The sequence below is a fragment of the Phyllopteryx taeniolatus genome, chromosome 5, assembly GCF_024500385.1.
Source record: "Phyllopteryx taeniolatus isolate TA_2022b chromosome 5, UOR_Ptae_1.2, whole genome shotgun sequence".
Classification (NCBI taxonomy): domain Eukaryota; kingdom Metazoa; phylum Chordata; class Actinopteri; order Syngnathiformes; family Syngnathidae; genus Phyllopteryx; species Phyllopteryx taeniolatus.
In genome coordinates, this window is record NC_084506.1 from 21,526,154 (window position 1) to 21,552,468 (window position 26,315).

The 26,315-nt window shown below is 41.3% G+C and overlaps 1 protein-coding gene across 3 annotated transcripts in view; it reads left to right on the forward strand.

Annotated features, from left to right (window-relative positions):
* The window catches only part of nell2a (neural EGFL like 2a), a 110,642-nt gene extending 87,774 nt beyond the window's left edge, over positions 1–22,868 (forward strand). For 2 of the 3 annotated variants that reach the window (XM_061773715.1, XM_061773716.1), the window contains exons 16-20: positions 11,905–12,045; positions 12,905–13,098; positions 14,953–15,129; positions 19,650–19,874; positions 22,253–22,868. In XM_061773715.1, coding sequence (XP_061629699.1) covers positions 11,905–12,045; positions 12,905–13,098; positions 14,953–15,129; positions 19,650–19,874; positions 22,253–22,294 — 779 coding nt within the window. In that variant the 3' untranslated portion in view covers positions 22,295–22,868. The remainder of the gene's footprint in view (positions 1–11,904; positions 12,046–12,904; positions 13,099–14,952; positions 15,130–19,649; positions 19,875–22,252) is intronic. The other variant, XM_061773717.1, reaches the window with a different exon arrangement.
* Positions 22,869–26,315: the final 3,447 nt, after the last annotated feature.

Genomic DNA, 26,315 nt, shown 5'->3' on the forward strand with positions numbered 1-26,315 from the left:
CACATAGAAACAAACAACCATTCGCACTCACAGTCATGCCTACGGGCAATTTAGAGTCTCCAATTAATGCATGTTTTTGGGATGTGGGAGGAAACCGGAGTGCCCGGAGAAAACCCACGCAGGCACGGGGAGAACATGCAAACTCCACACAGGCGGGGCCGGGGATTGAACCCGGGTCCTCAGAACTGTGAGGCTGACATCCCCGTCTGCGCTATTATTTTTGTGTTTTTTTTTTTTTTTTTTTTTTAAATGTCCTGGACCACCACCAGTAGCACCAACAGGGCCCATTTGAGCCTCTGGCACAATTTAGTGCAATTGAGGAGTGAAAAGAGGGGGGTCTTTTTCATTTGACAGTGACGAAGGAGAGTTGCATCTTCTGCACAGCTCAATTCATTGAGATCCCAACTATATTCAGTACTGCATCTGCCACGCAACCTGCACATCGGACCCATTTGTACCGCCTGCACAAATGACAGACACAACCCCAAATATAGTGCGAATGGTTTGTGTGCCTTATTGTGACAAGGAAGATTTTCTCTGCTTTCTTTCGGGAAATGTATTTATTTGGAATACCATTTTTTTGTAGTCAACCATAATGTGATAAAAGTCGAGTACGCTAAATGTAGTTTTTGTTGGTAATTAGTGGGAGTCCTCGGCATGTTTTTCTCTTCAACGAGCCGGCCGGTCTCATCTTGTTTCACAGTAAAGGTGGACATCGTAGCCAGGCTCCAAAAATTTAAGCCTTTCGCTGTTTGACTATTTTTTACTTGTTCTTTTGTTCTATTTAAGGATATGCTATCATGCTATCAGTCTCTTTTTTGGTCAAATATTTCCACCCGCTTGTTGCATATAGTACAACCGTATGCCAGACTGCAACTAGTGTTACCAACACAATGTCGGCAAGCGACAAGCCACTCTGTTAACGTTTGTCTTTCTGAGAACTCAGATAACAAATATTCTTGATATTCTAAATCAGATACTTTATCTTCTCATCGCACAAACCGAAAATTCTACAGCAACCCGACCTGAGTCTTATCACAGAGGTGGATGGTAGTTGATGCGCTGTTGGATCGCCTTTTCTACCGCTAAGATAGAGATGTACGCTAAGAGTGATAGATGAGGGAAACGACCGCGAGAGGTTCTGAAGTGGAACGGAAGAGAGAGTGGGAATTGCGCCAAGTGACGGGTCGGGCGTTAGGCCGGTTTCCTCCCACGTTCGGGTGGCGGTTTGCAGCAGGGGCGGCGCCGGGTGGGTGAACATGGAAATGCTTTCACTCGGAGTCCAAGCCCACCCACTCCTTCGTTCCTCTTCTCAGAAGAAGCCTGGCAGCGTTTAGAGATCTCCCGTGAGACTCATCCAGCTGCAGACTGATGGCCTGTCATAAAACACAGACTTGCTTAACTGCTAAATTAAAAAAAAAAAAAAAAAAAAAAGGATGCTCGGCTTGTAGCACTTGCCATTTCTGATTGTTCTACTGTGTGTTTTGTTTGTGTAATTCCACGTAAGGGCGCTCATGTGATTGAATTGTGTTGTTTGTGTGACTTGTCATTACCATTTTGTGTGGTGTGTGTTTGTGTGTGCGTGTGTGGCTGACAGACAAGGCGCCAGTTAGTGGAGAAGTGTGACACCTCATGAATTATGCAGGACGCAGCAGTGGCAGAGCACACACACACAGACACACACGCTCGTGTTATGGATATAAATGTAGGCAGGGCACCACCATGTAATGCGTGTCCCCGAACAAGCCGCACAGTCAGTATGGCAATAAGAGGCCACTGCAAAATAATCAATTTCTCTGATTTTGCAATTAATAGGTATATTTTGGAGTAAAATACACATATATATTTTATTCCATAAACTACTGACAACAATTCCCAAATTCTAAATATAGTCATTTTGAGCATGTTGCTGTAAAATGACAATAAATATGTCTTGTACATTTGACATACCACAGAGAAGTGTTGTTAACAACCCTGCCAAATTTGAATGATTAAAAGTATCGAAAATGCGGCTTCCAAATCATGAAATGTCCATCCGTCATCTCCGCTCTCAACTGCTTTGGGCGTGTCCACTGAATGTTTGAAACTGCTCCCCGCTGCCGAACGGATGCTACTTCATCTAGCATCTTTCTAAAGCCTACACATCCCTACATGTTTGATCTGTGAAAATGTATCTGCTTAAACCTCTGGTGGGTAAAATATATCCCAACGGGTTGTCGCTGGACTTCCCACGTCGTGATGAGAGATGCTAGCCACCAGCTAGCTCGCGAGCGAACAGGCTTACGGGCGTTTTCTCGACCGGCGGACGGGCAGCGGGCTCATCCGCGGTGTCACCTCTTCGCTTGGATGCCTGTAAATTGCAGCATCCAGGGAAGATGCATTTTCGGTGTGGAGGCATAGTTAGCTAGCTAACTTGCACGCTGTGGTTGTAGAAATGATAATTGCGCGGGACAACCACTGATGCACACAAAAGTGCTCAAGTTCTTATACTCATATTGTTGGGGAAGGGGGGACTCATGGAAATGTGCGTCACTGAGCACCGTTTTAGCCACACCCTATAAAAATCTGGAAAACTGAAATGGTGAAACACTGTTTAACGCTATACTGTAACTCCACAATTAAGAAAAACATATTTTCAGGACTTATCTTCAAACATATATAATGTATTTAGAAATAAATGTAATTTACATGGTCTTGAAATCCAAATGATGAAAGAGAAAAGTTTGAAATGAGCACATTTCTAGAATGTCTGGAATTTTACACTGCCATGATGTCTAATGCGTTGAAGCATTTTGTCCCGCCTCATTAAGATAAGTGGGCTGGAGGAGCTTGTAAAAACTTTAAGTCTCCTCAGTGCTTTATGAGCAATGTACTTTCAAGGTGGTTTTGAGATCATACAAGTTGAGCGTAGGACTTGTAACTAATAACAAGCGCTGTCCCAGGCTCTCTCAGGAGGCTGCAAGGCTGCAATTATAGGAGAAGATCACAGACAAAAGACAAGCATCTTTCATCTCGTCGCGTTCTCGTTTCACCACAAACACTTTTCATCGGGAGGTCCGAATGGGTTTAGTTTGTTATTTTCAAAAAGGGAAGGAGAGCGAGTGCTAAATGTCATTTACGGTCTGTTTTTGGCTGAGATTTGTGTCTCCTACTCACTCTTGGAGGTTTGTCAGGCTTTAGCAGCATTCGTCTTGAGCTATAGTGTTGATTTGGTAAAGATAGAAACTACAGACGACCACTGTGTTGGAATGAAAACAAGAAGGTTGAATATATACGCCCTGGACTGGTCGCCAGTCAATTGGAGGGCACATATAGACAAACAAGCATTCCCACTCACATTCAATGAGTAATCGAAGCTTCTCAAAAGGTTTCTAATTTCCTAAAGGTCAAAAGATGGCAAAAAAGCACTACTTTCGTCTAAATGAAGCTCCTCAACATTCAGTGGTCCTTTGGCTTAGAAGTTTAATTTGCTCCAAATCATCTTTCCCCATTGAAATGAGTAGAAAGACCATTAATCCATTCCAGCACTCCCAAAAACAAATTTTGTTTTGTAATATGTTTTTTATTGAGAAAAACTTCATTCTGCAATATTGTACTTTATAAAAACACAGAGGACCAACATAATTGAGTAGAATGTAAAGATTTAAACAGTCAGTGCAACATGATAAGTCAGTCGGGATCGTGCTGCTCCTTCTGGTGTGTGTTTCTTGGTATAATATACAGTATAATACAGTACAGCCATCCTACAGTACATATAGATTAGATGAAGAAACACAGAAGACGATTGCAACTATTTTTAACGATCACTCAGCTGTAGTAATATTTGCTGTTTTTTTTACAGAGGATAAATAAGATATGCCTGTGAGTATTGCATGTGCAAGCACTTGTCCTTTTTTTTTTGAAGAAGAAGAAATGTTCACTGTCTGACAAACTGCTTTTTGTTGGGAAATTTGCTGCCACCGTAGCTAGCGCTCATAACTCGGATTCTTGCACGCCACTCACGGCAGAAATATTTTGAAAAACTCGGAGGTCAGGTCACTCGTAGATCGAAGTACCGTTGTAGTTCCTTGGCACTAAAATGCCACAATATGGTGCCACAGCAATACTTTTATATTAGACAGTGATTTGGCCTGAGCACAAAAACCGTGACTAGGTGAGTTTTTCATCCATTAACGGAAGATAGGTTAAAAAATATCTGCAAATAGATCTAACTACAAATCGTGAATCTAATTAATCTCCTTTAGAGCGCCTCAACATGCCTGGAAACACTTTTTGGAATCTTGTGTATCCTGGTGAAATATAAATTTTAGGGGTCTTGAGGGCGGCCTCAGACACCTGTTTCACTGATCGACACGAACTTTGGTTCGCCCAATTGGGCCCCAGTCAAGTTTTACGATAGTCCCAACATACGACTTAGTCATACAACAAATTAAAGTCGGAAGTCAAAGTACCACTGTATATTTCAGTAAGTTTGGGTCCTGGGAGGTGAAGTCTGACGTTTATTTTTCCTAAAAATGTTTGGTCAAATTGCGACATGTACTGTACGACTCACACAGAAGGGAACAGGATCAGGGAATATCTAATAAATGGGTAATATGAGGTCAAGATGAAAGGGGATGAGAAAGAGGAAGGGTAAAGAAGCTAATAAGATGTCAAAAGTAATTAAGAGAAGGAGGCCACTGTGGTAATGAGTCTTTGAGGGCCGCGTGTGATGCCGTGTGAACCCTCAAGGAAGCCCACGCGCAGACAAACGCCAGAATGCCGGCAAACAGTTGTTGCGTGGAACGCAATTTGCATACAAATCATTAGTCCCAAATCGACCGTGAGATTCGAAGGGCGGGTTTGTCAACAGGGAATGTGACGTGTACACTTTTAATATCACGTGTGGCGGCAGATGAAAACCTCCCTCCCACCTGACGCTCAGCTCGTGAATATTTCAAAGCCGCAGCTGTCTGCCTCCATCCTTTTCCCCACAAAGCCTTGAAGGGAGGGCGATGGCGGCTCTGACTCGTTAAGCTCAAGTGGCTTGTTTCAGCGCCATCATTATGTATTCATTATTTATTTAGCGACAGCCTTACAAAGAGCTCCATCCATCACTCGTAATTAGGGTCTTAATTAGATGCCGCCGATGGCGGGAGCTGTCGTTTAGCCGAGAGCAACCTGCTGCTTCTACCTCCATGACACCTTTCTCCCGGCAAGATTCTGTTGACCTGCTCTTGAAGCTACGCGCCAGCATGGCTCCGCACTTCAACTCGTTGCTGCTAAACATCTTACATATGGGTCATTTTATTTTACATGCGCACTTATTATGTTTCGGGTCCAAAGAATATCTTCATTATAATTGTCTACTCTATATCAAAGTATGAACTATGGATCTTTGAAAATGTGTCAACCCACTACTGCCAGCTGTTTTCAAAGCAGAGTTCTCCATATTGCCAGCCCATCTTTCAACGCCCACAGAATATTGTGTTCTGTGACAATATAAGCACCAAACCTACCAAAAGAAAGTCTCTTCTTTCACCGGGAAAAAAAGTTTGTTTTCTGGCTTTTTCTCTTCTTTAGTAATCAGCACTAGAACATGGGTTGCTTTCACCCAAAACACTGGTTTCTGTCCAAAAATCAGAGAAAACAAGCTTTTTGTTGACATCAAGCAGAACAGTGACGTTGACGGTAATGTTTCTTGCTTTTTTTGACACCTCAAATGATAAAACAACACAAACAAGACTGAAAAAGGACTTTTGATGGCAAAATAATCATTTATTTACAGATATACCACTAAGAAATTTGCTATGAATCACGCAGGCTCACTGCATGGCTCGAGTTGAACGTCAGCGGCTTTTTTACATGGCGTCCGTCATACACTCCGTGAGCAGTGTCATCTTTTCTCATAATCACTTTCTACTACTAGCGCGACACATACTCTGTTTTATACCATACATACTGTGGGTACAGAAAGTTTTCAGACCCCCTTAAATTTTTCACTCTTTGTTATATTGCAGCCATTTGTTAAAGTCATTTAAGTCATTTTTTCCCTCATTAATGTACACACAGCACCCCATATTGACAGAAAAATAACTTAATTGTTGGAATTTTTGCTGATTTATTAAAAAAGTAAAACTGAAATATCACACAGCCATAAGTATTCAGACCCTTTGCTGTGACACTCATATATTTCACTCGGGTGCTGTACCTTTCTTCTGATCATCCTTGAGATGGTTCTACACCTTCATTGGAGTCCAGCTGTGTTTGATTATACTGGTTGTACTTGATTAGGAAAGCCACACACGTGTCTATATGAGACCTTACTGCTCACAGTGGATGTCACAGCAAATGAGAATCATGAGGTCAAAGGAAATGCCTGAAGAGCTCAGAGACAGAATTGTGGCAAGGGACAGATCTGGCCAAGGTTACAAAAAGATTTCTGCAGCACTTAAGGTTCCTAAGAGCATGGTGGCCTCCATAATCCTGAAATGGAAGACGTTTGGGACGATCAGAAGTCTTCCTCCACCAGGCTTCATGGCAGAGTGACCCGACGGAAGCCTCTCCTCAGTGCAAGACACATGAAAGCCCGCTTGGAGTTTGCTAAAAAACACCTGAAGGACTCCAAGATGGTCAGAAATATGATTCTGTGGTCTGATGAGACCAAGATAGAAATTTTTGGCCTTAATTCTAAGCGGCATGTGTGGAGAAAACCAGGCACTGCTCATCACCTGTCCAATACAGTCCCAACAGTGAAGCATGGTGTTGACAGCATCATGCTGCGGGGGTGTTTTTCAGTTGCAGGGACAGGGAGAATGGTTGCAATCGAAGAAAAAATGAATGCGGCCAAGTACAGGGATATCCTGGACGAAAACCTTCTCCACAGTGCTCAGAACCTCAGACTGGGCCCAAGTTTCACCTTAAAAAAAGACAGTGACCCTAAGCACACAGCTACAATACCAAAGGAGTGGCTTCAGAACAACTCCGTGACTGTTTTTGAATGGCTCAGACAGAGCCCTGACTTAAACCCAATTGAGCATCTCTAGAAAGACCTGAAAATGGCTGCCCACCAAGGTTCACCATCCTACCTGACAGAACTGGAGAGGATCTCCAAGGAGGAATGTCAGATCATCCCCAAATCCAGGTTCACATTTTTTTCTGTGGACCTGAAAAACATTTTGGGATTTTTGTGCTCTTTCTGATATGCCCAAACATGCCACAAGATGGCACCAAATCCCTGGCTCATAAGAAAGTAGCAATTGGTGTCAAGGAAGTATTGTTGATGTGATACATCACGAACTAAGAGACTCAGATCTTTGTAGGTCAGTGGGGAGCTAAGTTCAGCCTGGGTTGTTAGTGGAAGTCACGGAGAGTCTTCATTGCATGTGCTTGTACGTGTGCACTTCTGGTGCAGTTTTTTTTTTTTTTAATCAAATCATCTGTAAGCCATTTACTTTTAAGGGTAAGGTTTTAACATGAGTAAAGAATGGTATTAAAGTTTTTTGTTTTGGGTTTATCGTTCGTGGCATATTTGCATTTAAATCTATTATTATAGGCTGTTACAATCAATTTTCAATCAATCAATCAACTTTATTTAAGATCTGATCACTCACTCATAGTCAAATCCCAACTCGGGAGCCGCAGGAAAGAAGTTCCATTGGAATCCAGAATCTTTGAAACTCCTGTCGGAGTCTATCAGGATTGTCGGGTGTTCATCTGTGGAAATAGAAATAAGGCTACTGAAAGAGAGGCGGGGCGGTTGGCGTGAAGCAGCAGTAATAAGTTCTGCACGGAATGTTGCAGGACGGCCGCATCTCGACCTGCAGGGCTATCAGTCAGTCAAAGCACGGAGCGCAAGAAAGGAAATCTTGGAAGTTTCCAAAGAGAGGAAAAGGCGGACAAAGTGATGCGGGTCGGCGAAGACAATGAAAGGACGAGATAAAGAGTAGCGGGCGGAGCGCAATAAAACTCCAAGCGGCCCTTTCTTTCTTTTTTTATCCTCTTCAAGGCAAACTGGAGGGTTCAGCAAAGGTGATGACTATGTTTTTTGCCTTCAGCTCGACAATGACGGACAGCTGAGGTAAAACGGGAACATGCAGGTAAGCGGAAGCAAAGAGAAACGATCGGCCGCTTTATCCACGGAGAAGCCTTTGTTTCCAGGGTGCCACTCGCTATAATAACCGCAAGACGGACGACTTTCACCAAGCCATCATCCATCCGCCCTGCTGTCATTCCATTCTTCGGCCAGCCGTGACCTCTTTCTACTCTTCTTTCCACGTTTTGAGATATTGCTTGTAAGGGTTACCGGAAATGAACAGTTGGGATATGAACCAAGCTATGTGAAGCTCTACTACTACTATCAATGGTCAGTAGTTAAATTACATTTGCTTTTGGAAATGTCCATGATTACAATTTTAGTTACATTTGAAAAATAGTTGCAAATGCACCGTTTTTTTTTTTGTTTATTTTCATATTACTTTCGCCTTCTGAAACCCAACGCTTGTGATTGGCTCTCTCTGGTCATGTGCCACTCTGCTGCCATCTCAAACATGACCTGTTTTTCCAAATGTGACCTTCAAGCGCTACCTTGTGGTGCAATCTATTAGTTGGGCTGAGATTCTGGAAAGGTTAGACTCATAGTTACACTTTTGAATACATAAAAGAACAATGACCTTTGAAGAATTTCATCTTTATAATTTTGGACTTTTATGGAACATTCACTTACGTGGGTTGTCATATGAAGCGATATTGTCTAAATTGTGCACATTTGGCATTAGGTCAACTTGGTATCATGTTTTCCACATCCTGTACAAACGTGTGTGTTTGTTTATTATGTATTTACATTTCATTATGTTTTGTTATCAGATCATTATTTGTGTAAAGAACAAATAAGTGGTTATTTTTGAAATAATGATGTAGGGTTTTAATCCACTTTTCTAGAGGAAACGTCCAAGTGTCCTGTTGATCCATTCTTTCAAAATTAAGAAAAGTGATCCAGATGTAATCAAATGTAATTAATTATATGACTGCAAGAAATTGAAATAGTTACACTCCTATTACATTTTCACCAGAGTAACTTGTAATTGCAACCAACTGCTTTTCCTAAGTAATTTTCCCAACAGCGGTCACAGCTGCCCAAAGTGGTCTTCTCGTCACGTCTGGGGTCCCGAAAACACGACACGCACTTTACCTAGTCGGCGTCATTCTGTGCTAATTGCAACAGATGAGCCTGGTGGAGATGAAAGAGAAAATGACAACGCTTTTGTAGCAGGTGTAACCCCGCAACGGGCTGAAAATAATACCATTTGCATATTTGTATACACTGCTGTGTGTTATAAATAGCTGAAGTAGTGAGATGAGGATGAGGTAATGCGCCTGCAGCCTTGGATTTTTCTTGAGGTGTGAGGAGAATTTATATTCATTTGAATTAATTCAATTTTTTTGGGCCGGCACGGTGGACGACTGGTTAGGTCTCACAGTTCTGAGGACCGGGGTTCAAATCCCCGCCCCGCCTGTGAGGAGTTTTCATGTTCTCCCCGTGCCTGCGCGGGTTTTCTCCGGGCACTCCGGTTTCCTCCCACATCCCAAAGACTCTAAATTGTCCGTAGGTAAGAATGTGAGTGCGAATGGTTGTTTGTTTCTTTGTGCCCTGCGATTGGCTGGCGACCGGTTCAGGGTGTACCCCGCCTCCCGCCCAAAGGAAGCTGGGATAGGCTCCAGCAGCCCGCGACGCTAGTGTGGATAAGTGGTAAAGAAAATGGATGGATGGATGGGTTTTTTTTGGGCGGTTCTCCATCCCTGTAGCTGCCTCAGATGAATGTGGGTAACTTTTAAATAGATAAAGCCCTAATCTGCGGCACATTTGATCAACAGTTAATCTGCTGCAGAAATTCTATTAAAAAGCTGAGAGCTCATTAGCCAATAGATCTTAATCCCATTAGCGGCTGGGCGGCAGGGGACCTCGACGAGGATGCTGCTGCTGCAGCCCCTCGCGGAGAAGGTCACATGCCACACAGTGCCGTTATTATAATGAGAGGAGGGCATCATGCATGGTGAAGAATAAAAAAAATTCAAAAAGCCAGCTAACCCAGACACATTTAATCACTGCACATGTCTGAGGCTGATGGCTTTAGTCCCCCCGTTACCGCCCACCCGCCCTCACTTCTCATGTGGGCTTGGCTGGCCCTTAGTTTAATTAAATGTCGGCAAGCATCACACTGATGTATCTCTGTGTTTATTTTTACCTTGTTGAGAAGCATAAGGGCACTGCTAGTTCTTATTTCTGGTAGATGTTTGTTGAGGTGAATGTTCAACGTTAGTGAACATTATTAAAGGGGTATCTGCAATTTAAAAAATACATATATACTTTTTGTCATATTTGTAAATCACACCTTCTGTCTCTGATTGGTTGTTTTTCTTCGGGCACGTGATTTCTTGTATATCGAATTAGAGGCCATAGACTGCTGATTTGTTTTTCACAGATTCTATTTACATTTAATACATATTTAATGTACTACTGTCAAATTATAATGACTGTCTAAACAAATATGACTTTAAATTGTCAATTCTACCTTTAATGACTGAATACTATATGGTTTTAAATAACCGTATGGAAAAATATTTTTTGTGCAAAAGTACAAAGGAATTAGCAAAATATTTGGAGAATAAAGTCATATTTTTTAAGAAAAATCTCGACCTTACTAGAATAAAGGTTTTGGGGTTTTTTTTCAAGAAAAAAAGTCAAAATCCTACAAGATATTGCATTTTTGTTTTTGCAGAAAATGTTTTAATCCTACAACAAATTCCTATTATTTCAAGAAAAATGATCATATAATCTTATCAGGGGTGAAAAAAATACAGTTTTTAAATGCTGTATTCTGGAATGCCAGGTAATGATGTTAATATATATATTTTAAATTTTTTTACTGTAAACGAAAACAAAACTATTCCCCTAAGAGGACTTTTTTTTCGTTGTTTGTACAGTTAATAAAAAATAATAATAATTCTGATGGCGACAGTTTGCACCTGGAACAAATGAGTTCACTTTCTATTGTTTCCTATTGAAAACATTACTTTGACACTGCCAAAGATTATTTTGTGTTGCTCTGTAAAGCTCTTTGACACAGTTTCCAACAGCATGTTGACAATTGTTATTAGACAGAGCTGATGTTCGGTTGCACAAAGTACCACTTGACGAAAAATCCTTCCTTCCACTTGGTGGCCATCCTCTCAAGGCTCTTATTTTTCCCCTTCCATCTATCGATCTCCTTTTTATTGTTCTCATTCTTCTCACATACTTTTGATTTAGTAGTGGCACTGTTTCATTTATAACTGCATAAAAACATAATTTTACCTTTTCGAATCCCATGCAGAAATGTCTGTAGCGTTACATTCTTACAACAGTGGTTCACAGCTGTTGCCCTCGAGAAAGAATCCAGCTGGATCAATGATGTGATTGTGATTGATGTAATTCTAACGTGAAGTTGTGTGTCTAGAAGTTCTTAAAGGTTTGGTGTAAATGTATTTTACTGAAAAGTTAAATACAACTGAACTCTGCCTAAAAAGGTACTCTACTGGACTTTAAAAAAAAAAGTTTAAATTTAAACTACAAAAATTTTATTTTCTTTCACATTGGGCACGTTCGACTATACACATATTGAAACATTTTTACTTTGGTCTGTCGCAGTGTTCGATTCATTAGTTGCCATCCCCCATTGGCATGCATGTCCTTCTTTTGCAACAGCGCAGCTGCGCTTTAATCAATGAAATTCACTCAAATGCGAGACAACGTTGCGCTATCAAATTATCAACGGCTCAATGCTGAAGATGCCCACCGGGTGAGAACGCAGCTCAATAAGCCGCGCGTCGTAAGGAATACATTTTGTTTGTCTCTTGAACGCTTCTCGTCACGTCCTTTCTCCTCAGATATCGACGAGTGTGCGGACGGCTTTGTGGAGTGTGATAGTAAATCCACTTGTGTCAACTTGCCCGGCTGGTACCACTGCGAGTGCCGCGACGGCTACCATGACAACGGCCTGTTTTCTGCCAACGGAGTGTCGTGCGTCGGTGAGTGGGGCCGTTTACGCAAAGACAATATCACATGTGCAAGATTGGCTGAGGAAAATGTGTGCGTGTGCTACCCGTGGTTTCTTGTCGCCATTCAAGCGGTGAAATGAGATGCACACTGGTGAGTGTTTGGACGTTCCCTTTTTCCGAATCAGTGCCATCGCTTTGATTCTTGTCAGGTTTAAAGATTCTTGTCAGGTTTTTCCACAATTTGAAACAGTTCCCATGTGTCAGATGTAATAACATGTCTGTGATATGTGCCGCACACACTTAATAGGTACAAACAATAAAAAGTCAATTTTCCAATATATGTCCCTTTTTAAAATAATTCACCCATTACTCTGCTCCTTTTCCAGCTTGTCTAAAGATGTGTCAGCTGTCAAGAAGCAGTCCATGTTCTTGACGAACATGGAAGCGGTTTCTGTAACAACAGCGCTGGCGCTGTGCCGCTCGTTGACCCCATCCTGCCTCTGTCACTTTCAGTTTGGCGGTGGGGGGTGGGGACACACGTCAAGGGGAAAACAAGCTGTAGTTTTAACTGAAGAGAGGGGTTTACTTTGTGGGTAGAAGTATTGGGACACCTCGTGGAAAATATGGAGTTGCCTTTCTTTTGCAACTGCAACAGCTTCCATACGTATGTACTGTATGTGTCTATATGCTATGGGGCAAATGTTTTTTTTTTTGATACCCTGCTGAAATTGTAAGTTTGCTCACTAATAAATAAATGAACAGTCTCCAGTTTTTAGCAGCATTGAACACTATGCCTCACTAAGAACGAGGCGATTGGTCAATTAAGTAAGGATGTGTGTCCAAAGAAGTATCAAAAAGATGACATCATCTTCTTTCTTGTTTCGCGCAGATGTCAACGAGTGCAAGACGGGCAGGAACACGTGCGCCAATGACACCGTTTGCTTCAACCTGGACGGAGGCTACGACTGCCGCTGCCCCCACAGCCACAACTGCACCGGCGACTGCATCCACGACGACAAGGTCAAGCACAGCGGGCAGATCTGGGTGCTGGACAGCGACCGCTGCTCCGTGTGCTCCTGCCAGGTAAGAAAATGCGCAGCAGGGCAGGAGTTGAAACAGATTTTTATTTTATTTTATTTTTTTTTATACTTAAATATCTGTATTTCAACTTAAGTATAGCGTGTGAGCACTTTTGCCACTTGTGATTGAGACAAGCAGGGGGACCGAGAGGGAAAATTCATGGCGCTGATGATTCAGGATGATGTCCAATGCTGGAGGTTTTTGAGTAATGACATTAAGTCTCTTATTGTGTGTGCCAAGCTGTTGAATGAGAGACATTCCTCTTGCTCTGAACAAAGAACCATGAATGATGTGCGTCCCCGCCGGGCCAATCAGCAGCAAATAGCAACTGGTTTTGTCCTTTTTTTTGTCCTTCACGCTGAAACAATCAGTGACATTTAAAACAATATGCGGTGCAAAAAAGAACAACGTTTGCAAATTGTGTCCCGCTTAAACATGCAAGGTTGCAGCTCATCATCTCTTTGTGCGGAAGCACATCTTTACAATGCACGTGTTTTGAATTGGGACTAGTGGTCTTTCTTCATGAAATGTCACACATCAGCTCACTTATTGCTTCTTTGTTTGTGGCAGGGCGCATATAGACAAGCAACCATTCCCACTCACATGCATACCTAAGGACAATTCCAAGTCTTCAATGGTCTTCAATGAACCTAACGTGCATGTTTTTGGAATGCGGGAGGAAGCAGAGAAAACGTGTACTTTCTGATGTTGTCATCTGAGTCACGGTAAAACCACGTCTGCCGCCAGTGGAAGGCGATTACGGCGGATTAGTGTCGGTAGCGAATGATCGAGCAGCAAATTATTCATTTGATGACAAAAGGAGCGGGCCAGGAGTGGCTCCCTAATGGAATGAGAGTCGTATTAATTGATCAAAGAGATGGAAAGGCTGCCTGTCAAAATTAGTCGCACCGAGCGCTCGGCGTAAACAAGTTATTGTTTGCGAGGCGGCGGACGGGCGCAGCTGGGTATCCGGAGGATGAAACGCGGCGAGAAGGTTGAACTTCACAGAGGAGTCAAAAACGAGAGGACACGGGCCAGATGGAGGACGCGCCGAATGCAAATGGTTGATTGTTTCGACCTGCTCGCCAGCCCCAGGTGGCCTAATTCCGATGGCGTCCGTTACTACGCTATTCCATTGACACATACATTACAGCAGGGGTTCTCACTGCAGCCAGAAGCGGCGCAAGACCCTTGGCCTCACATTCAGTCTATGCTTACTTTACATACTGTGAAAAAGAAGCTATTCTTTTTTTGTAATGTAATGTTCTGTCATTTGTGTCTGTTGGAAAGTGTCCACATTTCAGCCTGAGCCTATTGTGCTGTTTCAGGAGTGTGAATGACGAAAATGAATTTAGGACCATGGCCTGTGGAGGAATATCCCCTAATTTATGTCATATTATAAACATTTACAGCACAGGTGTCAAACTCGAGCCGCACGGGCGAAAGCCGGCTCGTCATGTCATTTTATGTGGCCCGCGAAAGCAAATCATTTGCGTCAACTTCCATGATTCTTGCTAAAATCTGTCCCAAACTTTCAAATTGTCATATTTAAGAAACATTAATGTTGCGATATTGCAAGAATTTGTTTGTTACCAAATCCCTGTTTACAGTGACTTGAACAATAGTTGAACAAACTATTTTCTTGACCTTTGTTTTCAAAACTAGTTATTCATCAATTTGTTGCGTATATGTAATAACATGATGAGGCGATGAAACATTTACAGTATATAGTTTCACAGTCAAAACGGCCCTCTGAGGGAGACACGAACCACAAGGTGGCCTGTGACAAAAATGAGTTTGACATCCCTGTTCTAAAGTAACGGTACTCCAGTAAAATTCCATTTTATATTCACCCAGGCCGGCCAGGTGATGTGTCGCAGGATGGTGTGCGACTGCGACAACCCCAACGCCGACCTTTTCTGCTGCCCTGAGTGCGACCCGCGGCTGAGCAGCCAGTGTCTGCACCAGAACGGGGCGCTGACCTACGGCAGTGGCGACACCTGGGTGGAGAACTGCCAGCAGTGCCAGTGCCTGGTGAGTGACGCCAAGCTTACACTACAGTCAGGGCTAACATGCGGTTCCATGCCTGTCTTGGAAATGGTGGTACTGTACCAAGTCAGTAACATGTACTACACAGTCACAGCATGCTTTTTTCACCATACAGTGTCATCTGCCTGGTCACTGTCCCTCATGGCCCTAATCCAAGCAAAGTGTCATGTTAAGAAGCACAAATAACTTACTATTCTACTACTTTTTTAATTTTACTCCCAGCCAAGCAGCTAATGCAATACTGTAAATGAAATGCAGCCAGAAACAAGCAAGTGTGGAAATTGGAGCAACAATAATAACAATAATAATAATAATAATTGTTATTATTATTAATAATACTTGTTATTATTAATCAATAATAATAATTGTTATAATAATAATTATGATTATATTGACAATTATTGTATTATTATTAATAATTATTATTATTCATCAATAATAGTCGTTATTAGTGTTATTATTATGATCAAATCATAATCATTTTTTATTATAATGATGGAAAAATGGATGGATTGTTATATGTAATTAGTTACTCCCCAACACTGATTGTATGTGACCCTATGTGGGGATTCCCATTCTGTTGTCATTGCAGTGCCTTGTTTTGTCGTTAATATAAGCTCTCGGGCCCTAGTAGAAGCAGGATGATTTTGTAGCTGTTACCAACATAAAATGACTTCACATTGCAACACTTGACGACACTGTGGTCGCCATAGAAACGCCGGTGAAGGCGAGGGTTTCCAGTTTTGGCGAAGTGACCGGCAAAGCTTGAAGGAGGAGGAAAAAAATGTTTTGAAAAAAATCAGGCTTTTATTCTGTCGGAGGATTCTAAATGACCCTTTTGCACTGTCGTGTGTTCCGATGGAATCAACATTATACTGGGCGATTCTTTCGAGTTCAACAGGGCAGGAAGATGTGAGTGTAGGAGGCTGGAACATTTGCGTTAGTCAAGCCTGTGTAGGTTTCAAACATCCTTTGCAAAACCAACTCAGAACGCCCCGTAACTCTTTTCACAGGTCAAGCGTTCGCTGTTTTGACCTTTTGCCAATGCCGATATTGTCGACAGAGCACGTAGGCAGCTCCATGAGGGATTCCCGATAAGTGCGTGCGAACGCCAGAGTCACGCTTTGCGGGCGGCTGTGTCTCTCCCACCTTTGGTGTCTCACGCCGTCTGCTGAGTGACGCACCAACGCTCTGCTGCGGAAGCGCTTGGTCACACGCCAACTCTGACTGGACACTTCATTTGGGATGCCTGCACAGTCTAAATAGAGTTAAACAACATCCAATCGAGGTTCCGCTGGATTAAGTCTTAAAATTATTATTATTATTTTTTTTTAAAGGAAATTAAAAAACCTAAACTTTGGAGAATATCTGGAGGCGCGATCCAAAACACAAGTTTTCGTCCTTGTTTCGGTTTAGGTTAGCGGTAGTTTGAGTCAGGAGAAAAATGAGAAAGAAGTTGGAAACTTTCCAAGGGAATTAACGGGAATTCATGGAAATTTACACGTATAAACCAGGAATTAACACAATAAGGTTGGCTCTCAATAGTGGGGCTGCAACTAATGACTATTTTATTAAGCAATTAATCCGTCAATAATTTTTTAGATTAATCGATGAATAAAAAAAAACAATTGGTCCGTATCATGACAGAAAATAGGCAAAAATGTTGATCATTGTTTTCCTGATCATTGTCATGTTTGCAAATGTCGTATTTTGATTCAACACGAAGACAATCAGTCTGCTTTCAGGGAGGACTACACGAATCGGAGAATATCTACTGTTGAGAGGCTGAAGTTCAGAGGATTTGGTCAGTTTTAAGTAAAAAAAAAAAAAAAAAAGGTCTTAAAAGATTAATTGATTATCAAAATCCTTGTCCATTAATTTCATCATTGATTAGTCGACGATTAATCGATTCATTGTTGCACCTCTACTTAAAAGGGAATTTTAATATCGTTTATATTTTGGCATAATCCTGCCTAAAACAACCAGATTTCCTTGATTTACAAATGCGGCAACTAAAATTTTTAGAGATACAAGTCATCACTTGAGCGATTTTTGTTGTTGTTTTTTTTTTTTCCAAAATTGAAGGTACGAGTGAGCTTTGGATGTGCAGCCGCTCAAGTTAATTGGGGAAAAAAAAAAGTCGCAATAAAGTTACTGTAATGCCCTCTCGCATGTGGGCAAGGACAGCTAGTTCTATTTATGCTTGACTATGATACATTTCCATTAACCAATTATAATAGCACTCTATAATTTTGTACTTTATAAAAACATGCAGTAATGACATAATTAAGTAAAATGTAAAGAAATTCAAATTAAGGAATATACTGTATGCCTTTGAGCTTTGTTATATTGACTGTCGACATTGTATTGTTGCACTGTTTGCTTAAAGGGTTATTTCACAGAGACACTAAAGAAGAAGAGAGAGAATCTTTATGCTAATTTCACTAGCCCATCTGTTGTGTTTTGTATTGTTTGTTAGCATTAAGGTAAGGGACTTTCCTAGGGCAAAGTTATGCGATTGTTTTAAATATACAATGTGTAATTCTCTTTGTTTGATGTTTAGTTTGACTTTAAACTTCAACTGTGCGTGGCGGTAAACAGCTTGGAGCCTCTTTTTTGAAGAATTGTTCACCATTTCCAAAACTGCTGCTGTGAAGTGAGTTGAGTTCACTGCCACTATACAGTGCTCGTTTCTCACATTTTTGCTTGCAAGTCAAAGCAAAAAAAAATCAACACAGCAACGGCCTCGTATCTCGAAAAACTCGTAAATTGGGTCACTTGTATCTCAAGGCACCAGATTATAGTATTTCAAAAATTCCCCATCTTAACTTCCCATGGAAATTTACTGTACTCAATCACTTTTCACCCTGGCGACCATTTTTTACAAACATTGGGAAAAGATCTCACTGTGCTTGTTGACATGAGCATTAAGTGATAGCAGAAACCACACAGACAAGAAAGAACGCTCGCGAGCTCCAGCGGCGAGGCGGAGGCATGAACTGGACCCTGGAAAGCCTCCACGCAGCCTCAGCGGGGGGACTCACCTGCCTCCACAGAAGCGGTCTTTGCAAGGAGACCGGGACGTGTCATCATGTGAAGCTTTTAAGAAGATCGCCTCTATCAGAAAGTTTGCAATTTGAAGAAACTGACAGCTGATCAAAAAGCATCCTGCTGTGTGTAATCTGGCACATGCAGCTGTGCAAGCTCGAAAAGGGAGTAAACTGGTCTCACGGACTGTGGCCGCGTTATGCGACCTGCAGTCTCAATTGCGGCCTACCTGTCCTGAAAACATGCACAAAACGAGGCAATTTGCACAGTCACAGAATGACTACAAATCATCCACAGTCAAAAAGGTGCACGGTATGCTCGCATGTGCAGTGGGTGCACAACATGTCGAACTCGTTCACTGCCGGTCCTGTTCAAAGCAGAGTTTCTCATATTGCCAGCCTGTTTAGAACATTTTGACTGATCATTGACGATCAAGACCCGCAGAATCTTGTGTTCTGTCACAGTAGACGCACCGAAAAGACAGAGTAGATGCTCCTCTGTCACAGAAAAAAAATAGTTTCGAGCTTTTTTTTTTTTTTTAGTAATTAACAGTGAAACATGGGTTGTTTTCACCCCAAAAAACTTTCAATATAAGCACCAAAAAATAAAACATGGACTATCTTCTGTCAACAGAAGAAAATGTGTTCCTAGCTTTTCCCTTTTTGTTTTGTAATTAAATTGCTATAAAACAAAACTGGGAAATAGTGTTTGGCAAAAAATGTATTCAGAGATATACAACGAAGAAATGCGCCTTGAGCGTCACTAACTCACCGCATGGCTCAAGTTGAACATAAGTGCCTTTTTTTACATGCCGTTCTTCATTCACTCCGTGAACTGCATCATCTTTTCTCACGATCGCAACTCACACTTTCTACTACGTATCGCTGCACACCATTGATACCATACATATATGTACTTTGTGCAAGTGTGAGGTAGCTAAACTTGTCCGACTTCCAACACGTTGGCATTTCTCTCCCTTATAATCGTGATGAGCCAAGATTCACTGCATAATTTTTATCTTCTCCTCAAAAGCTGTGCTGTGCTAATCTCAAATCAAAGCGATGTAACGCTGCCATCTACTGGCATTTGTTAGTCATTACAGTGGTTTGAAATCCTGAATTTCACAGACCAGCTGGACGAGACCCTCTTCCACGCCTATACGTTGAAAAATGTACTTGCCGAATATATTTCTTTGTGGCAGTAAACAGGTGGGTTCCACTTGACGAATATAAACGTCCATGGCAATGAACGTGTAAATGTGATTGCTCCTCTCACCAGTTATTCCTGATAAGCAGCACCTTGCGCAACAGAAATAAACATGACTGCAACCAACATTATTGTGTAATTCTGCTAGTCAATAAACATAACCTCCTTGGTGGAAGTCAGAGTTGTGAGTGGCAAGCATCTGTGTTGTTGTTTAACTGTTTTCCCAAGCGTGTTGTTGTTGTTGTGCGCAGCAGGGCCAGGTGGACTGCTGGCCTCTGCCGTGCCCGCCCGTCGACTGCGAGTTCACGGTGGTGGCCGAGGGCGAGTGCTGCCCGCGCTGCGTGAGCGACCCCTGCCAGGCGGACACCATCCGCAACGACATCACTAAAACATGTGCGGACGAGCACAGTGTGCCGCGCTTCAGCGGCTCCTCCTGGGTCAAACACGGCACCGAGTGCACCCTGTGCCAGTGCAAGGTAAGCTGATAAAAAATACAATTTCAAAAAAACAACACTGACAGACTCAATTGTGCTTACATGAGACCCACTTTTTTAATGAAACTTCTACACAAGTACATACAAGGCCACCATAAAACCTTTATTAAGTGTACAAGAAACAATTAAGTGGAAAAAAAATGGCAAAAAGAAAACCCTCACAATTTAACCCCGCCCCCAAAAAAGCAGACATTATTGACACAAAACCATTTTTGTTGACAAAATTGACATTGGCATTGTGGACTAGAGTTTGAAACGTTGTCATTTTTAATTTAAAAAAAAAAGAAAATTTAAACAAAAACCTGACATTTTGAAAAGTCAGTTTAAAAAAAAAACCTGGAAAATCTACCGTATTTTTACGACCGTAAGGCGTACTTAAAAGTCTTACATTTTCTCCAAAATGGACGGGGCACCTTATAATGTGGCGCGCCTTATGTGTGCACCGAGTTCCAAAATCTGTAAATGTTGTTGTGTGACTTTAATGAGCGCTCCGCTTGACTGACTGGGAGCATTTCCTGCCGACACGCTGCTTATATAGAGGAAGGCGGACTTGACTGAGGACAGCATGCGGACATAAGTTTGGCTAAGGACCCCCAAAAATGGCGCCTACGAAGAAACACGCTTACGAAGCACAGTTTAAACTGCAAGCTATTAGTTACGCGGAGGAACATGGGAATCGAGCAGTCGCGAGAGAATTCAAGATCAACGAATCCATGGTCCGCAAGTGGAGGAAGCAGGAAAACGAGCTTCGCCAAGTCAAGAAGACGAAGCTGCGGTCAAGCGAGCCTCCACTCGTAAAGTAGCAGTCAAGCCAGCTGCCCCTAATTTTGTTCATACTAGGCATTACGGTAATAAGTCGCCAACTCCCGGCGAAAGCCACCTTCAAAATAAAAGCCTCCCAATAATACGGACGTCAATGCTCTTCGGTTTAGGAATGCAACCAGTAAGGTTAATTTGAATCTTGAGATGGATTAAAAAAATGTAGTTTATTTGATATCTTATGAAAAATCAATGGTAACTGGATAGCGCTTTATCTACACCATCACAGTGCCCAAAGCACTTTACAAAGCCTCACATTCACACACACATTCATAAACCAATGGGCGACTGCTGCCATGCAAGGCACTGCCAGGCCCACTGGGAGCAAATAAGTGCAGTCAATTTACCATTTATTTTTCATAAGATATCAAATCATGTAAATTTTTTTAATCCATCTCAAGATTCAAATTAACCTTGCTGGTTGCATTCCTTAACAGGAGAGCACTGACGTCCGTATTATTGCCAAGCTTCTATTTTGAAGATTGTTAAAAGTTGGCGACCTATTACCGTAATGCCTAGTATGAACAAAATTAGGGGCGGCTGGCTTGAATGCTACTTTACGAGTGGACATCGGTGTGAACAGGGCGTTCAAAGTGAAGTTGCGAGCGGCGTGGGAGCCATGGATGACAGATGGCGAACACAGCTTTACTAAGACTAGGAGGCAGCGCCTCAATTTGTGAATGGATTGTGGATGCTTGGGCTAACGTGTCTGCTTGCACTGTTGTTCGAGCTTTTGTAAAAGCCGGCATCAGTTTTGAGGAGCCGCACGGCAACGAGTCTGACTCCGACAATGACGAGAGGGAACCTGGCGTGTTTGATGGAGAACTTGCCCAGCTGTTCATTTCGGATACAGAACATGAGGACTTCGATGGATTTGTGGATGAGGATTGATCAAAAAAATAACATGAGTGCATTGTTAAATACTTCAATGAAGTACAACCGAACTCAGTTTTGCTCCAGCTGCATTTTTTAAAACATTGTTTTAGCGTGCATGCATGCTACCGTATGTTTTAAGCTAGCGTGTTTTACCATGCCTGCGCCCAATAATATGTATGTGTTAAATACAGAAATAGACCCCGTAACTGAGACTGCGCCTTTTAATACGGTGCGCCTTGTGGTCGTGAAAATACGGTAATTTAAAAAAAACTTTTTTAGTAAAGATAATCAAATTACAAAAATGACATTTTACCCAATATATAGAAAAAAAATCAGGGATTTGAACACAAACCTCAGACATTTAGAACATAAAAGGCATAATTTTGGGTTAAAAAAAAAAAAGACTTGACAATTTTGATTAAAATAAATATAGATATATATCACACCATTTTGATTGTAACCGAAAGTCTGAAATTTTAAATAAAGAACTCTGACATTTTAAACAAAAATATTGTTTTCAAAACAAAACTTTGAAATTGAAACCTTAAAAAAAAAACATGCACACACACACACACACACTTAACAATAAAAAAAAAAAATCAAGTTGTGGGTTAGCTTTTGAACCATGTTGTTCACCGGCCAACGCTTTGTCTGTGTGTTGACAGAACGGACACATCTGTTGCTCAGTGGACCCCATGTGCCTTTAGTGGCACCTGTACAGCATTCTCCATGTAAAATACATTAAAGGTAAAGAATAAAAACCCGCTACCACCGCCACCACACTTGAATGTCTCCTCACTGATCTCGTCAGGCTTGTTTACGGCGGCTGGAGGCGTGAAATTTATTGTTATCGTTTCATTGTAAATGCCAGCAGGTTTGGTCTGTTCATTTAAAAAAAAAAAAAAAAAAGTAACAGTCATCTTTCTACTAAACCTGTATGATAACTAACATGATGATGATTATGATGGCCTTCACTCTTTGTTTAAGCTTACATCCACATGAACCTTGTAAAATATGAATATTAACTGGCATGCTTGTGCTTGATGTCCAAACATTTCTTTTTGCAAATTTCTTAACTGATAAAACAATGATGATGATTCCTTAAAGGCCTGTTAGCATTCTTTTTGCCACTTATCAATTGTCTGTATTACGTGGTGCTTTGTAGCTTTCTATTGCACTTTTCTTTAGGTTTTTTTTTTTTGGTCATGTTTGTTCAGGGTTTTTTTTCTTTCCCAGCTTGTTATTGTGTATTAGTGAAATAAAGTATTTCCATTTACTTTGCCTTAAATGTGATTTCTTTTTTGTTTGCATAAAAGAATTAACAAGCCTAAAACCAAATATGTATAAAAATTAACTTATCCCAAAAACTTCTAAAATATGAACATTTGATATGTACATTCTATACAATTTTATTATTTCAAAACATTTGTTACATCAAATACATTTTCCAATTTGTAATATTTAAATGTTTGATATACAGCATATAAGTAAACAAAATTTACATCACATCAAATGAATTATTTGTATATATTTGAGTTTGATATATTCATATTAGAAATATTTGCATGCCACAACTAATAATTTCAAAATGTATTTTATTTTTAAGTATTTATATATGTTGCTTCAAAAAGATTCTATATTATATATTATGTACATACATTTTAAAATATTTACATTTAAGTTAACATTGCATCAACTATATTCCCGATATTATATATTGTCAATATATTGAATTTAATATATTGTCAATATATTGAATTTAAGAAATTCACATTAAAAAATATTTACAGCATTCATTATTTTCCCTAAAGTATACATTATGTAAATGTATTTGAAAATATTTTCATGTTGCAAGTAACAATATGCCAAAATGTTAAGTGTGATATTTTTATTTTAATATATTCTTATATTGTTGCAGTATAAACATGTCAATTGTGGTTGTGATGTGCAAGTATGCAGCAATGTGAAATTTCGGGGTTATATTTCACATTTGAATTTATTAATAGTAAACCTATTAAATTAGTCTACAATTTTATAAATTTAGTTTGTCATTATTTAATTTACATTAATAATAATAGTAGCGGCGGCACGGTGGAGAACTGGTTAGAGCGTCAGCCTCGCAGTTCTGAGGACCCGGGTTCAATCCCCGGCCCCGCCTGTGTGGAGTTTGCATGTTCTCCCCGTGCCTGCGTGGGTTTTCTCCGGGCACTCCGGTTTCCTCCCACATCCCAAAAACATGCATGAATTGGAGACTCTAAATTGCCCGCAGGCATGACTGTGAGTGCGAATGGTTGTTTGTTTGTATGTGCCCTGCGATTGGCTGGCAACCAGTTCAGGGTGTACCCCGCCTCCTGCCCGATGACAGCTGGGATAGGCTCCAGCACGCCCGCGACCCTAGTGAGGAGAAGCGGCTCAGAAAATGGATGGATGGATAATAGTAGCACAATAACAACCCTTGTTAATGTTTGTCGATTCAGCTCAGCCTAATGCTAACCCACGCAACAGTGAAAAGGACCTGGGCCTCATGTACAAAAGGTGCGTACGCACAAAAACGTGGCGTCCGTTCTTTTTCACAGCAAAGTTCAGATGTATTTTTCCATTTTCCACATTGGAATGTACGAAGGAAATGTGCTTGGATTCATAAGAGTTTCATACATCTGGATATTTTTGTGCGTACGACGTTTTCTGGATTTGAGCGTACGCCATGTTTTAGTAGGAAATCCAGGCCCCTGGGGCCTCATGTACAAAAGGTGCGCTCGCACAAAAACGTGGCGTCCGTTCTTTTTCACGGCAAAGTTAAGCTGTATCAAGAGTGACATGACCGTGGAAATGTGCGGTGCCTCACGCCAACTGCACGGCTGGCGTACGCGCGTTTCTGCAGCTTTTGGTGCTTTGGCGACACTTTGAGGTGATGCTCGGAAACTGTTAGAATAAATCTGCACATCAGAGACACATGAACAATTAGCGCTGATGAACAATTCATTTGATTTCAACAATGTAATTGAGGCAAGGACTCAGAATTCATTTGTTAACCAGTGTATTTAATGAACCACTGATATTTGCGAGGACACCTATTAATTGATCGAGGCGATCATTTATGCCGCCTATTGCCCTCACAATCGCTTCATGACTCCAGCAGATGCACTGGAGGAAAAGAGTCCTTCCAATGTACTTAATTTGAACATGTACATTGGTTGCACATGATTAAAATGTGTTGAAATGACATTTTTGTTTTAGGAGAAGAGGGGTAGCTTATGTAAATTTAACACATTTTAATCACGTGCAACCGATGTACGTTCAAATTAAGTACATTCAAAGCACTCATTTTATCAGTCTGCACGGGTGCAACAGCAGGTGTCGGAGCGCAATTGCGTCGGAGACCCTGGGGATGCCGGAGAAGACGACAGGGACGGTGGACGAAACCCCCGAACGTGGCTGCGACTGCACTGATAAAAAGAGTCCTTTGAATTTCCTTAATTTGAACATGTACATCGGTTGCACATGATTAAAATGTGTTGAATTGATACAATTTACCCCTCTTCTCCTAAAAAAACTAAATGATTTTTTATTCAGTGTGCATGTCCACTCCTGTATATTAAAATAATAAATTGAGTCATCAAAAAGGATTCAAAGTTTTTGATATCCTCTTTGATATGCTGATGTGCTTCTATTGGATTCAAAAGATCGATTATAAATACCACACATACAACATTTACACATGAACCTTTATCTCACAGGGCTGAGTGTAGTTGCTGTATGAAGACATTTGTTATGAGTTCTAAAAATACACGGTATTAACCTTGTGGGGTGATCAGTCAGCCACATGTGCTCCCATTTTCTTGCGCACCTCCACTTCATTGAGCATCTTCACATTCAGAAACATTATTTTTCTTCATGACCTTGCTCATTGTCCTTTTTTTCCTGATCATGCAGAGATCGGGCTCTCAGGTGCAGGGTTCATTTAAATATGATTTGCATATTCAAATGTGGGCGTGGACAGGGAGGAGGAAATGTGCTTGGATTCATGCGTACGCACAGATTCATACATCTGGATATTTTTGTGCGTACGACGTTTTCTGGATTTGAGCGTACGCCATGTTTTAGTAGGAAATCCACGAAAGTCTTTGTACATGAGGCCCCAGGACATTTAGCGGGTTGGAGCTTTTTTCACCACAGTGCCATCTCCTGGATGTGGCAGCACACTTCCTCTACCATGTAACTTCAGCCATCAGACACTTCACAAAGTTGAGTGTGAGGTCGTCGGACGAGTGGCGATCGGTGGGGTTGGCGACAGGCTCCATCTGGCTTGTGGCCTGTGGTGGCGTGGGGCTCGAGGGCCCCCTAATCAGCAGTGATGGGAGTAGATTTTTACTAATAACTGGAGCCTCCTGGCGCTTCTGCCTTTCTCACGTCACGCGCACTTGCGGCCGTCAACGAGGCGCTCTAAAGTGGCCTCACCAGCACGGAGCCCTGGTCAATGCACTGGCTCTCAAGTCGGACTCCTTAAACATGTATAATGTATTTAAATATAATGTAAACATAATGTTAAATTGAGTGGTGCATTTAGAAACCAAATATACAATTTACATGAGCTTTAAACATTTAACATGGTTTTTCTTGTTTCATGAATTATTCATTCATCATTTATATATCTGTTTCATTTTTTTTTTCACTCTAACAGCACCAGGAGATTGACCACAAAGTAAAAACGGTGTAAAAATGTACAAA